We start from the raw sequence: 14,762 nt of genomic DNA on the forward strand, positions 1-14,762 counted from the left end.
GCCCAGTTGCAATTACTCAACAAACATGGCGGCGTCCACACTGAATACAGTCCGGACAACACTAACAGGTAAAATATTAGCTTTATTCGTTATAAAAAAAGGTCACAATTAAGAGAATTATAATCCAGGATTGGTTTTTGATCGGTGGCGATAAGTTATTTATTTTAATATAGTTATTTTTGTAAATAACCTTTTATATGCTTTAGTTTAGCACTTTAAAAAGACTTCATATTGACGTGGTCGCAGGGGAAGTAAGATTTTTAAAGTATTGGTGTTGTAATTTGTGTCAACAGGTATGTACCTTTCCTCCGGCCGGTGGGTGCTCAGACAGAGCAGTCAAAGCCGGGCCGTGTGTCCGGGCCTGCGGCAGCACGTCTCCCCTGCTGCCTGCTACAGGATGGAGGCGCAGAGGAGCGAGCAGACCCAGAGCACAGACAGAGGCAGAGCCCAGGAGGAGGTAGAGGAACCAGAGGGTCCTGAATACATCCCCAAGAGAAAAGCCAAGAACCCTATGGTGAAAATCGGCTTTGCCTGGTAATTTCTCTCTTTTGACCGAAACCCGCGAGAAATATATAGAAGCTACAGCACTGAGAAATCAAGTCAGAGGTGTGTCAAAGAACGATTAAAAAAAATTAGAAATGACTCCCTTTTTATGCAGTCCTCGTTTTCAGGGGCTCAAATGTAATTTGGCTAGCATGATAATAAAAAAAATGTTTATTTTTGATAGTTTGTTTGACTGCCTGACGCCTACAGCTAGAGCATGGGTGATTGGCCTTTACTGCTGTTCTTCTGATTGTAGTGCATGCTTGGTTGCTTGTTCAGGTCAGCTGCTTGACAAATGCAGAACTTTTCACTTTTCTTTACAAACTTCTCGGTTTTGTTCTGTTTTCTCAAAGAAAACGCGCTCTAGTGCTAACTGCAAAAGTTTACAGTGAAGAGTTGAAAGTGAGCTGTTGATGGGGGTTGCAAAAGTGTTTTTAAAGTACTTGAATAGTTCCCAGTGAATATCCGTTAGTATTTCTGCTTTAATTGCTCACCTTTCAAACTCATCTTGCTTTTTTATGCAAGACCTAATCTGGCCTTTAAGTCCCTGAGGAAATATGGTTATACCAGCTGGACATTTGTCAAAACTGGGAAGGCACCCAAAGAATGCTCCAGGCAATCCAGGAGAGAAGGACTGCTGCCTAAGCAAAAACCTTTAATTTCAAAGTATTATAGTGTACGCTCTGAAGTGCCAGGAGGATTGCCATGATTTATTCATCAGGGAATCAATCGGATGGCACAACACAGAAGAGCTAACTCGTCAGGCCAGGACTCCACAGTCTATTTACACCTACAGGCCAGTGGACACTGGATGTACACATCCTGGACAGCGAGGAACGCTGGTTTGAGCGGTGAATCAAGGGGGCCGCTTACATGAAAAGGGAAAGACCATCTCTGAATCGAGGAGGGGGCCTAAGGGTACATCTTTCACCATCTTACAATGCTGTAATTGCAGCCATTCCCCAACTTTCTGTGAATGGTACTCATGGCTATTGATCAATGGTCATGACAATTTGTATATTAATCACCAAGAACCTGACCTCACAGCCCATTGTTTGCCAGTGGTGCTAGTTTCCCTGATTATGCACTCATATGGTGAGCCCACCTCACCATAATCCTACCTCCACTGTTCTTGTATGAAAAAGGGAAAAAAAGTGTGAAAACACGCCTCCACTGCTCTAGAGTCCAGTGATGTCATGCTTTACATCACTGCATCTGACACTTTGCATTGGACTTGGTGATGTACAGCTTGGATGAAGCTGCTTGACCATTAAAACCAATGAAGCTCTCTATGCACTATTTTGAGCTAATCCGAAGCTCACATGAAGTTTGAAGGTCTGTAGCGACTGGTTCTCCAGAAAGCTGGTGACCTGTGTGCACTATGCACTTAAGCATCCGCTGATTCTACGTGGCCTACCACTTCATGACTCAGTTGCTGTTGTCCCAATCACTTCTACTACTACCAACAGTTGAGGTGCTTGATTTAATACACCTGTAGCCATGGAAGTGGTTAGAACACCTGAATTCAATCATTTGGATTACTGAGTAAATGCTAGCCAGTATAATGTATAATCAACTCCACACTTTTTACCTGCATAATTTATAAAGATATAATAAAGGCTTAGCTCATGTTGTCCATGAAACCAATTTTGAGTCCACTGGACAATTATATTTGGTCCCTTGAAAAGAGTTGGCTGGCTATTAGAGCAATTTATTAGAGCAAATATTTATTAGAGCAATTACTAAACACTTCCTGTGTCTTTAAGTTCATATCTATTAGGTAACTAATGTCTGTGAAGGTTTTCAGTCATCCAGGTCATCGTAGTCTAAAGAGCTTGGAAAGAAAAGCGTCTGGACTTCTTTTTCTTCGTCTTTTGAAAACGTTTCACCTCTCATCCTGTGAAAACAAGGATGCCAATGTTCACATTTTGGACAGAGATGATTTGAAAGAGGAGTTTTAGAAGCCATCTATGTCCACTGTGAACAACCATCTTTGAACAGAGGCGATGTCTTACGACACCAACTGTCTGCCATCTATAATCCAGTTTTGAGATCCCTTTCCAGACACCCTAACGCCCACTCACATCTTGGGCCATTTGACCTCAGTAAATCATGTGATAGGGAAGGGCTAGGTTTCGCAATGGGTTCACGTGAAAACCTTGGCTGATTGTGACTCACACCCACCTTGGCTCATGTGATTAGACGGATGATCAATAGGGGGTCCATGTCCCTCTTAGGGACACTCCCATAGGGCTTAAAATCTGTGAATCTCCACCAGTTACTCTTAGAACTGAAGAAGCTTCTCAGATGAGAGATGAAACGTCTTCAAGAAACTTAAAGAAGTCCAGATGCTTTTCTTTCTAAGGTAATTTTAATGTAATGTTTTGGTCACCTTCCTGTGTTGCCTGCATGTTAATGTTACTGATGTGTCCTCCACAAGTCCCAGAAACACACACTTGGCAGACAATAACAGTGAAACAATTGTTCTTACATATAACGCTACTGTGGCTAAAAGAGAAAACTTTGCACAATTTTCCAAAAGAGAGGTTCACCATCCAAAATACAACTTGGATGAACATCATCCACACAGAGCTACTAATACTTTTTTTTTTTTTTTTTTTTTAAAGAGTAAGATATATTAGGTGCGAATTTGTCATCAGTGCAGACTGACTGACATGTTGATTACAACATGTTAGTAATCTGTCTGCAAAGCCTACAGCCTGCGATTGATTGTGATTGCGCTGCGCTCACGTTCAGCGCAGTCACTGGGGAACCACCAGTTTTCCCTAGCTGCGTAGAACTTGCTGTCCTTTTATTCTCTAGTGTGACTGAGCCATCAGTACTGTATAAAGATTTTGTCTCTTTCCTCTCTGTGCAGGATTATCGGTCTCCCTACAGGAATAATCAGCTTCTTCCTGGCTAAGAGACAAGTGGACAAAAACAGACTGAAACAGTTAAAGATCAGACAGAGGATGAAAAGATCAAATGAAGGCGAATACGAAGGGAGTCGCTACCGACATCATGCAGTGGATGTTAAACTCGACCGGTAATTTATGTTGCAGCTGTGATTTGCATCGTATGCACAGTATCCCAAACAGAGACTCTTGGATTAAAGACTGATCAGAACACTGATGTAAAGTTCACCTATGTCAGAGGTAAATGTATATTTGAATAAAATCATCACTGGTAAAATCGCATTAAGACTAAAAGAAAACTTTATTTATAATGATAAGCAAATAGATTTTCTGTAGCACTGATATATTTACAACCCCCTCTTCCACACTAACCATCCGTGGTGTACAGTAAACATGTCTGCCTCTGTTGATTTGAGTCGAGGCTTTTATAAACTTTAAGCTGTGCTCTAAATTTGTCGTTAATGGACTTAGCTGATCATCTCAGGAGGGACATTTGGACAATGAAAGACTGGAGTTCAGAAATGTTCCAGTACTTTAACAACATGGCACCGATAATGCTGTCCTGTGTGGAAAAATCCCGCCTTGCCGGCCCTCGCTGTCTGACCCACATCTGACTAACTCACAACTATATTTACAGGCACACATATAACAACTCTATAAAACATATTATAACCCTGTATTCTGTAAAGTTAAGAAAAAAACAAACAAACAGACATTGACACGGTGAAGGCACTGAAGTGATATAAAGGAGTACAATTCAAATAAAGTGACCTATATAGCAGAGCCGTGGCTGCGATTAGTGCCACCGAGCCGTGCTTCAGAGGTGGACGTGTCCCAAAACACTGACTCTGCTCATACTTGAGTAACGGAGATCAAATTTTGTGGAGATGCCCACCCCTACTGTACTTCATAATCAATCTCAGAAAGTTACACTTTAGGATTTGCCTTGTTCTTGTAGCATTTAGACACATGGGAGAATTCATTTGTAGCTGTACATGTTCATACACAGAAGGGAGATCAGACACTTTCTGCATTAAGTCCAGTAATATGGAATAATGTTGCAGATGGGATTCCAGTGTCTTTAGATAGTTAGGTAATAGTATTAGTCATAACCACCGATAAGCTGCTTAAAGTATATAAAAACAAATATAGAGTTCTTACAAAGTGCATTTTTTGGGGATGTAAACTATCGCTCAGATTTTTGGGGGGTCACTTTGAAATATACATATTTTGCAAAAAAACCCCAAAACACTTAACAAGGTGTGATCAGAGATGTTATGCAAACAAAAGATAAATTGAATTATTCTGGGGCTGTCAACATTTACGTGGATTAATCTGCTGTCACGATTAACGCGATTAAAATTCTCAATGCAATTAACCCATTTGGAGCGCAGAATGACTCAAAATCTCTGCATGCATCAAGGCAATTTGGGCAGTTTGTACAAAGTTTGTCCATTCTGCGCTCCAGATGGTTTAATTGCATTGAGAATTTTAATCGCGTTAATCATGACGACGGATTAAGCCATGTTAACATTGACAGCCCTAAATTAGTGATATATATCTCACTAATTTTTATATATATATATATATCTCAGTCAATCAATCAATCTTTTTTTCTTAAAGGTCTCCTTAGTACAGTTCTCTGAAACAATGGTTCAGTCCACGCCTTGACTGTGCAGGGGATGAAAAAAAACAAAAAAAAAAAAAACACCAAGAACAAAAAACAAATCATTAATTTTTAACACAACTCTGATCAGCTGTTCATGGCTGGATCACAGAACAAGAAAATAAATGTTATTATTGTAAAGTCATCCAGTTAACTGAACATTTAAACATTAGCTTACTGCAGAATAGCATGCTTTAACACCTCCACATGGATAACACAGTAGATGGAACTCCAATACAATATATATGGTGGAAGATTACATCGTAAACACAGAAGCCCACTTTCATGGTACATCATGTTACTTAAATGCAAGTTTTTCATGTAAAAAGATTGACCATGTAACAAGAGCTGAAAACAGATTAAAGAAGCTAATCATTTACCTAGCTGATTGAAGCATTTCGCGTGATTATACTAGATTATACTATAACTATACTAGAACGCTCCTTTATCAGCTTTCAGCTGTGTTTGGAAAGGTTTTTTGTCTAGGGATCAATAAGCCTGGTCCCATGAAAAACCTGCATTAGGTAACAATACACCTCAGAAATACAGGAGGGATGATGCTGAAATTGACTCCTGTGTTCTTATGAAAATCCCAAACCATAAATGTACATAATCTCACATAATTTGGACATTTACAATTAACTGTCATTAAACTGATCAAGATTAACTTGATCATTTCTGATCAAGTTAATCTGTTATTAGATGAAAACAAAAGTTCTTCCTTTCAAGAAAAGGGTGCATCAGCGTGACCCCAAACATTTGAGCAGCAGTTCAGGTTTAATCTACAATGTAAAATCTCATATTCAGCCCTTAGACATTTTCCCTGAAGAGCGCCATGGTTTTAAAAATCTTTTAATGTCTATTGGAAAAGTAAAGCTTTTCAAAAGCATGGAATGATTTCACTACACTGTGCCGCTGGATTTTTATTTGGTGGAAGCACCAATAATTTGCAACAGGAAAAGGAAGATCTGGATTATATCGACGTAGATGGAGAGTGCGGCGAACACGTACTCCTCTGGACTAATGGAGTGCTTTCTGTTTCCAATCAGTAGCTGAGTGTGATATGCCAGGAACTGCAAGACACAAACAAAGTGTTACAAAAAAAACTGAGCACTATATCAACAAATACAATGAGGGCTGCTGTAAGATTTAACGTGACTTTTCCACTTCTTTGTAACTTTGAAGTGAAATACTTACCAGAGTGAAAACTATGGCTCCGATAGCCGCATAAAGCATGTGAAGCCAAAATATCTGCAACAACAAATAGTCATTAAGATAACAAGAAGACCCAGGAAGGTGTCAGGAAACAGTGTCACAGTCTTCACAACAGCAGTAACTCACGTATTTGAAGGACAGCACGATGGCTGTAATGATGCCAGTCACGAACACGACGATACCAAGGACACAGAAAAGGCCCTGGCACTTGGTGAAGTCGACCTACAAAGAGAAATCAACAGCAGGCATCTCAACCCGTGGCCATGAACAAACACACTGTGGAGATTTAAAGCTGATAAGCAGAAACGTGCACGCCCCTACCTTCGTCTGGAAGCAGAACACTGTGACGGCGATGCAGACGACAGCTGTGATTCCCAGCGCAAGAAACACTGCTTTTGTGTCATAGTAACTAAAACCAAAGAGCAACACACAGTTAGCAGTGAGGAAACCATCAGAATCTTTTTATCACATGAAAGGGACTGTATATGTATATTTTTTACCTGGATATGGTTCCAGTCATATACGACAAAGACAGAGTCTGTTTAACAAAAAAATAAAGATCAGATATAACTACAATGAAACACTTCTTGTCCGACCACAAACAGCACAATCTTGAGAAAAACAAAGAGACTAAAACAGCTCTGATCATAACATGCGGTCTAACTCAGTGTCAACACAATACTGTGATAAAAGTCCCAGTGTCATGTGGGACTCCTACAAATCCACGTGACAATTCAGGAAATAAGACTACAGAATAAAAAACCCACAAAACCTTTTATTATGTGACAAAATGCAGATCATAAAACAGCTCAGTCATGTTGCTGTTCGAGCTGATAAACTGAACACTCAAACGTATCAACAGGTAAAATGCAAACAAATGTGGTGACTCACTGCTTGGCTCTGATATCAAAATTACATTTCAAGTACTGTGATAAGGCTGTCATTGGATGGAATGTCTCGCTGACAAAGACAAAAAGGTTTTCAGTCTTGACTTGATCCAAGTCCAGGAAACTGCTGGTAATGACCAACCACAAGTCATACTTACAAAGAGGCCGAGCAGAATCATGTTCCATGGGAACTTCCTCCTGCAAAATAAGTTGGCTTTCAGTACAACGTTGGTTTAAAACTGTTCAAGTACAAGTATTTCCTCTTAAAACATAATAAAAGCAGGCAATCACACTCACCGGGGGCCCTTGCAGCAGACCAGCACGATGTGGGTGATGAAATACACAGCGCTAAAATGTAGAAATGAATCACAAAGTTACAGTTCTTGTTCATGTGTCAGCACATCACTTCGAATCCAATGATGTCACCACAGAGGGAGACTTACTATGATGCCCAGTACACAGCTGGGGTTTTCCTTACAAAAGATTTGACAGGTTGGCTGTAACAAAGAGAGGCCCAGTTAACACCAGGATATGCTCACACGCAAAGAGCCTTAGAAAGGACACGATCTGTATACTCACACAAACGTGAATATGGCCACAATGGCTGTGGTGACCAGGAGCTGACACGCCAAGATCAAATACACCTTAAAAAGAAAAAAATTATTCACATTATTTTATATTCTGAATACAGAAGCTATTGGATTGGTACAGTTTGTGTCTCACATATCTTTGTGCTCATTTGCGTATGATACCAAAACAGAAAGAAAAAAAAAATAGCAGTATGTAGTTATGAATGATAAATTTTCTCAAAATATGGTGGAATCTTTTAAGCTACAATGTAACATATAATTATTTATTTTATGTGCTTTTTGTTGTTTATTTAAAATAAATCATGCCAACACTGAGCAGGTTGGAGCTTGTCAACAATAAAAAACAAAACAAAAAGACTATTTTGGAATCAGGATGTAGTAAACCAGGACACCAGTCCGGGAAACCACGTTGGGGGAAGAGATTTGACACTCCACCTTTTGAAGTGGCAAAACCATCAGTGCCAAGAGTAAAGTCAACACAGCCATTCATAGCTATCCAGTTACAAATGCATCAAAAAACTCATAGGTGACGAGATCTGGTGACCACGCAGCAAAGGCCATGATATTTAAAAGTTTTAAGACACTCCCTGGTCTTTTTCTTCATGCAGTTCTTTAGAGATTTACCAGTGTTTGTGCTTGTTGTCCCACTGCCAACCGGACTCAAGTGAACCCAGGATTCATACAGCAGTCGCTAAAGACTGGAAGACAACATAAGTGAAAACAACCCCGTGCTTGCAAACCAAAACAAATGTGTCGCACGTTCACACACTATCCATTTAACTTCGAGCCAGAAAGGTTGTGTACAGGAAACCCAACAAAACAACACTCAGTGACAGCTCTTAAGTTCAGTGCCAAGTAAACTTAGTTTGGCTGTTCTCCTATGCTTTCTCTTTCGCCGTGTCTTCATTTAACTGCCCTACTGTTACAGATACAGAAGGCACATAAATGAAATCCTTAAAATACCAGAATCAAATCAAGGCTGCACTCTGCCTTCTAATATTTACACCCACTTTCATCTCTTTCTAAACAGTTTAAGGGCTATCAGTTTTCAAGGCAGGGACTCTTGTAGACCAGCACACACTTGTGGACCGGCAAGCAACCAAAGCATTGACCAGAGAAGCTGAGACTAAAACACACACACAGGTTAATTCTCTTGTAAAGCTGTCATAGCTCCTGTGTTTCCTTATATAGCAAAAGGCTATCTCCTGTTATATGGTATGTATAGTACACAGATGTATAATTATTTACACTTTTTACCTAATGTGCTTACAGTACAAACTGTGAAGCACTGTGCAACTGTGTGTTTTTAAAAAGGATATACAAATAAAGTTATTATTAGCATAACTCATTCTCTCCCCAGTTTATGCTCTTTCATTGACCTTTCAGTCAGTGTCACAAATGTCAAATTTGGATCTAACAATAAACAGAACCTCTCACCATCATTCTCTATAAAATGCTGCATGTCTTAGCCAACCCCCCCGTGCTTGGTCTTGTTTCCCCTCCAGAGAAGTAGTTTAGAGACCGATGCTTGTCCTCTGAGACCACTACTACAGTCCTTTATTTGGAAAATTCTGCATCTGTGATGAGGCTACTTTTCTGTCTCAGTAAACAAAGCTGGATATATTGATCTTTTTCTGGTCTGCTGCTGTGTACGTGTTATATAGTCCCATGTACTAGTCCATTAGAAAACCTCACCACGAGTCAAAGCTCATCCAACCATTCAAAACACATGAACAACAGCTGCAAGGCTAAAATCACTCTGGCAAGTGTTGCTGAACACATCTCAAAGAAAATTTGCCATTTTGTATAAAGAAATACATTCTTTGTAGCGCCTTGGGGCACCTGTTGTTGTAATTTGGCATATAAATAAAAATGAATCGAATTGAATACATTCTGCCAAAATTTGACTGTTGACCAGGAAATGATGTGGATTTTTTTCAAATATACATGTAATTTTCCTGACAATACAACTTTTAGCTGTTAAGATAGCTCTAGATAAGGAAAGCGTACCATCTTGGCCTAGGCAAGATCTTTCCTAATGAGTGCTTTTCACTTTGTTTAGCCTGCAATGACTTGTCATAATTGGTGCTGTCAATCTGCCCTTTTCTTTTGGGTGCGGGTGTTGTAATGAGTCTTAAATGATTCTGAAAATAACTTAAAAGTGATATTAAGCACTCCCCTGGATAAATTATTGCACATGAGAGTAAAATAGGTAATTTCATGCAGATTGTGGTGCTTTACCTTTCTGATGAAGGTATGCCGAATGCTCAGACTGTCCCAATCGCTGCCACTTGCTGCAAACTCATCACCTGTATCATCAGTAGAAAGAAAGGCGATCATTGACTACTAAGAGCAACAAGAAGCATTATTCATTAGGTAAACTTTATTACAATTAAAAGATGCATATTTTGTTTTATTTATGAAAATTCATTTGATAGTGTAAAAATGAAACAAAGAAGCTCTAATGTATAACTCTATGAGACTAAGAACTCCTATAGGTGGATTTTGTTGTAATATTACTTAACCTACATCATGCACTAGCTGACTAATGGCTCTAGTTCAATACTGGAATGATATCATTGTTAGGTGTTGTGTGAGCACACAGTAGCAGGATGCTTTCTCCTTTTATTAAAGAGATAATGTCATTAGAGGATACACGTTACAAGCCAGCGTCTTACCAGAGCTCAGGACATCTGATGGTATTGTAGGTGGAACGACAGGAGGCATGGGAGGAGGATTGGGATAGCCAGATCCTGGATGTCCAGCAGGCTGTGGCTTCCCTGGATAAGGGCCTGGAGGGTAGCCAGCTGGCTGGCCTGGGTACAGAGGGGCATTTGGACCAGAAGGGTATGGAGCAGAGGGATAGCCTGGCTGTGAACCACCATATGATGGGAATCCATATGGAGGGGGTGGTGGGTAGTTCCCACCCTGAGGTCCATACAGCGGGCCATGAGATTCGTCGTACCCTGGAGGGTAGTGTGACATGATGCCTGTGAGGAAGGGAGGGGAGGACATACAGTTCACAACATGCAGGGACTACAGGGAGCAGAGGTAAGACAGTCGGAAGCATCACAGACATGTGTTCTTTAAGGTTTTGCTGTACGCTGTCATCGTCAGTAAAACATTTATAATGTACATTGAAAAAGTCGTGAGTCAGGAAAAAGGGAAATAGGTACAGCAATTTATTGAAACATGGGCAAACATACATGGTATATAAGGCTGATACGGTTTTTACCGGATTTATGACCACCTTTATTCTTCAACACAACCTGAATTCTCTAAGGCAGCCTTCTTGTAATTTCACATTACTTTAATACTGTTGAGGTCCACACTCTGACAATGTCCCACTGTGCGTTTTTCTATCCAGGTTTGGTTCTACTGCACTGGCAGTGTGTTCAAGATCACTGTCAGACTGTAAAATATAGGCTTTTTCACTTTTTTTTTTTTTTTTGTGTTATGACATTAGCAGACTTAGGTGTGCACGCCGCCCGCCTGAAAATGCACACTTGTGCCTTTGGGGACAACAACAGAGCTCCATTTAGCTTTAGGGCTCTGCATGGAGCCACTGTTGGTGTGCGTACACATTTAGGTCTGGGTAATAGCTGGGCTTGGGCTCCTGCCAGAGTAATTACCATGCACCTTACTGTACACACTTGGGTGTGTATCAGGGTTCACGGAGTAGAAGGATTTGCTCAACACTGGTTCACAAAACCCACCACATACCCAGGAACTACCACACGGGCCCCAAAGGGAAATTTCTAATAATAACCACATGCACACTAACGTCATGCAACAACATGAGGCCCAAGTATTCCATGCTGCTGAAAGAACTGAGATGGTCAGTACACTGGGTTCTTGAGACCTAAGTGTACCTACTTTTTCAGTGTGAATCATAAAGAATTAAAAGGGCAATTTACTTCTGCTGATTTTACAAAAGACACCAAACTGCTATCTTAAAAGGCTGACGTGTTTCTAAGCACGATGCAGTTTGCTCAGTTATTCTGAAAGTGCTGCATTTTCAGTGGGACTTTTAGGGAAATACACGCAGTAAAGGAATTCAAGAGCTGGCTCCACCTCTTGTTGCCATTACCTCACATACTAAGCACCAAGCAACAGGACAGAAAACAATCAATGGAAAAAGTGCTTCAGCTGATCTTCGTGGAATGAGGACAAAGCTGATTGCTTCATAGTCACTGAGACATGAGAAGGCAGCAGGTTCATATGTGTAATTGACCAGGAGGGTGTAGCTCTAATATTTACGAAAAATACACTCATATTCAATGTATTTCATCCTCACTTCAACCTCAGGTCATCATGTGGTTGTGGTTATTACTGTAACGTATGTGGTCTGAACACACTAACATAACTAGTCTGTTTACGTTCATCTGGCGTGGCACAAACACGTCACTCAAAGCCCTGTGACTCAGAAATGCTTTTGTTACGTGAAGCCTGTCATGCGGATGGACACAGTTACAGAAGCACCACACAAGAACACTGAGAACCGGTTTGGCAAAGCTTTTAATCGCTCCTTTTTGTTGAGCTTCATTATTTCTGCCTGGGCAAGAAGTCATGCAGTTTTTTTAATGCTGCTGACTCTTTCTAATCCAATACGCCTGCAACAGACTTTGTCCTTTACATTTTCGCACAAGCTTTCCTGCCCAATCATGACATTTTACATTGTACACAGCAGTGAACTTTAACCTGAATGCTGACTTAAAACCTGTTTGTTATTTTATCCTGTTTTTTGTTTATCAGATAAACAGATTTTTTGCATACTTCAGCTTCATCATTCTCTCCATGTACAGTAAAAATCAGCAGATTATTAAAATGAATTGTACAAAAATAATTAATTGAGGATGTCAGAAAATGGGAATGCTGTTGTTCAGTATTATTGAGTATTGCTTTCATTTGGCTGGAGAATAGTGTTCCTTGTTTGTGGTAGAACCACCATCCAGTTACTTATCTATGAATTTATGCTGCATTCTTTGTCATATCAAAAACTGATCAGACACCAGGGAGGGGATTTGCAATCTAACTTAGGCTAGATAAACCCTGTGGTGCGTTTCCTGGTTCTTATAACACATTTGCCACTATGTAAAACTAAACTAAACCTAAAATTAAATGTGACATTTGCTTGCTCCCTTTTGACCTCCCACAACAGTAGATGACTAACACTGTGTAAAGACTGGTCAGATGAAACCAGACACACGGAGATGTCACCATGCATTTGGGCAACTGTGTTGGGCATTTTTCAATTTAGCCTGTTTATGTTTACATGTTTACGGTCAACGTCCGCAAAGCAAAACTCAGGCTTAAGCCCAACCGACTCCCAAAACAATATTTGTAGGGTACAGTCCTGTTGAACGTTAACCACTTATTATTTCACTATAACAGACTGTGCACAAGTGTGTGTGTAGACTGGCACACTGACTAACAACTGACACGAAGTCTCCCACGACTCGACAGCACATCAGCGAGTTAGAAATCATCTTTATGAAAAGCTCCGTTGCCTTTAAGGGCGCACTCATTAACGTTATTGCTAACAGCTGTCTTCCCCGCTACGACAAGAAAGAGGGCCGCCTTTACCCGCCCTGTAACTCATCTCTGACAGCAAATAAATAAGCAACGATGTAAGAGTCAAAGGAAAAAGAAGAAAATTCAGCGTATGAGCTGTACCTCGTGTTTAACGTTTCAGTTTTGTCGACTGAACTGAAAAAGAAAGATGGCTATCCTAAAAGCGTCTACACACAGACCCACTCCACCCAGTTACCAAACCTCCGCTAACCCCCTCCCAAAAAAGCATTTTCAGGTGTGTGTGAGCGGGGTCACCCAGAACAAAACACCACCACCTTCACCACGAGCGGTGTTTCTGACAGAATGGGACGAATATGACAACATCTTACCAAATTACGAGACGTCAACCTCGTCGGTGGTTCTCAGTCCCAGAGAGAAGAGCGATATCCTCCCGCTGTCACTCACAAAGCCTTAAACTGTCTTTAATGCTGTACTCCAAGTTTTAGTGTGGGCTTGTTTTATGTTCCCGCTGTTGTTATCCAGAGAAGCACTGGCAGAAGTGGGAAGCTGTGAAAAGTTTTTTTTTTCCTGGAACTGTGGAAGCAGGGTGGGGTCCGGAGGAATCTCTCTCACACACACCCACACCCACATCGCGGACAGCGAGGCTTGAAAGGCGCTGACTCATTTTCAGCGCTGGCGGTGTCACGTTACTGAATGCAAGCGCTCTCAAAAAGTGCCCTCTGCTGCTGACGCGCGAGTCTGCCACGCTTTGCAGAGTTTTGACTCCTTTCACCTGATATGAGCTGTTATTTGGACTCTGCAGTTCTACAAAGCGATGTAAACAAGCTCATCAAGTGTGCTGAACTTCTCTCGTGCTGATAAAGGCAAGCGTTATGATGTGAAAACACGTTGTATAGGCGCCCTCTGCAGATAAGTCTTTTTCATTTCAAAACATGAGCTTCAGTGAGCTATAGAGTACCCTTCATTTCTTTATGTTTTGCTTCCAAGGAGCCAGACTTTGCTTTTTTTTTTTCCACCCAAAGTGGTCTTAAACAATTGTCCAGGCCATCTGAAAGTCTTTCAAAGATTTTTTTTTTTCATTTATTATCTTAGTCACTTTCCAAAAACATGTTCCTTCAAATTTATTGGATGCATGATGTACTGTCTGTCCTTATAAAAGTAGTGGACAGAAGAGGATGTAGCAGGTGAACAGTATATGAAAGCCATGTCCCTAATAAATATGAACAAAATCTAGCAAAGACTTGAGAGATCTGGCCCTTCAGTTTATCCAGCTACTGTTTACTTAAGTCTCAGCAGAAATCGTCTTAGAAGGGTGACTGTCAAGAAGCCATTCTTAAGGAAGGAAAACAGGGAGAATGGGGCATGCCAGATTACACAAGACCTGCAATGAAATCAGTCAGATCTTGTGGAG

At 40.6% G+C, this 14,762-nt stretch overlaps 2 protein-coding genes across 2 annotated transcripts; one reads left to right on the top strand and one right to left on the bottom strand.

Annotated features, from left to right (window-relative positions):
* Positions 1–14: 14 nt before the first annotated feature.
* si:ch73-71c20.5 (DUF4748 domain-containing protein) lies at positions 15–3,713 on the top strand. The gene is made up of 3 exons (XM_063462357.1): positions 15–68; positions 294–534; positions 3,422–3,713. Exons 1-3 carry the CDS (start codon positions 26–28, stop codon positions 3,591–3,593), a joined length of 456 nt encoding a protein of 151 aa, XP_063318427.1. The 5' UTR covers positions 15–25; the 3' UTR covers positions 3,594–3,713.
* A 27-nt stretch (positions 3,714–3,740) lies between these two features.
* Positions 3,741–14,005, bottom strand: tmbim1a (transmembrane BAX inhibitor motif containing 1a). The gene is made up of 12 exons (XM_063462356.1): positions 13,720–14,005; positions 10,495–10,806; positions 10,058–10,125; positions 7,806–7,870; positions 7,670–7,723; positions 7,524–7,574; positions 7,385–7,424; positions 6,840–6,877; positions 6,661–6,748; positions 6,466–6,561; positions 6,322–6,375; positions 3,741–6,197 (listed from the first exon to the last, which is right to left on the bottom strand). The coding sequence occupies exons 2-12, from the start codon at positions 10,799–10,801 to the stop codon at positions 6,048–6,050; spliced, it is 1,011 nt and encodes a 336-aa protein (XP_063318426.1). The 5' UTR covers positions 10,802–10,806; positions 13,720–14,005; the 3' UTR covers positions 3,741–6,047.
* Positions 14,006–14,762: the final 757 nt, after the last annotated feature.

Source organism: Pelmatolapia mariae, linkage group LG18, assembly GCF_036321145.2.
Source record: "Pelmatolapia mariae isolate MD_Pm_ZW linkage group LG18, Pm_UMD_F_2, whole genome shotgun sequence".
NCBI lineage: Eukaryota > Metazoa > Chordata > Actinopteri > Cichliformes > Cichlidae > Pelmatolapia > Pelmatolapia mariae.

What these genes read in the sequence shown, in the direction of transcription:
- si:ch73-71c20.5 (XM_063462357.1), top strand. Translation starts at nt 26, where the DNA reads ATGGCGGCGTCCACACTGAATACAGTCCGGACAACACTAACAG. An exon ending in AGTCCGGACAACACTAACAG is followed by an intron (nt 69 to 293) that starts GTAAAATATTAG and finishes TTGTGTCAACAG; the next exon opens with GTATGTACCTTTCCTCCGGC. An exon ending in GTGAAAATCGGCTTTGCCTG is followed by an intron (nt 535 to 3,421) that starts GTAATTTCTCTC and finishes CTCTCTGTGCAG; the next exon opens with GATTATCGGTCTCCCTACAG.
- tmbim1a (XM_063462356.1), bottom strand. Translation starts at nt 10,801, where the DNA reads ATGTCACACTACCCTCCAGGGTACGACGAATCTCATGGCCCGCTGTAT. An exon ending in GTGGCCATATTCACGTTTGT is followed by an intron (nt 7,724 to 7,805) that starts GTGAGTATACAG and finishes TCTTTGTTACAG; the next exon opens with CCAACCTGTCAAATCTTTTG. An exon ending in TCGTGCTGTCCTTCAAATAC is followed by an intron (nt 6,376 to 6,465) that starts GTGAGTTACTGC and finishes TTGTTGTTGCAG; the next exon opens with ATATTTTGGCTTCACATGCT.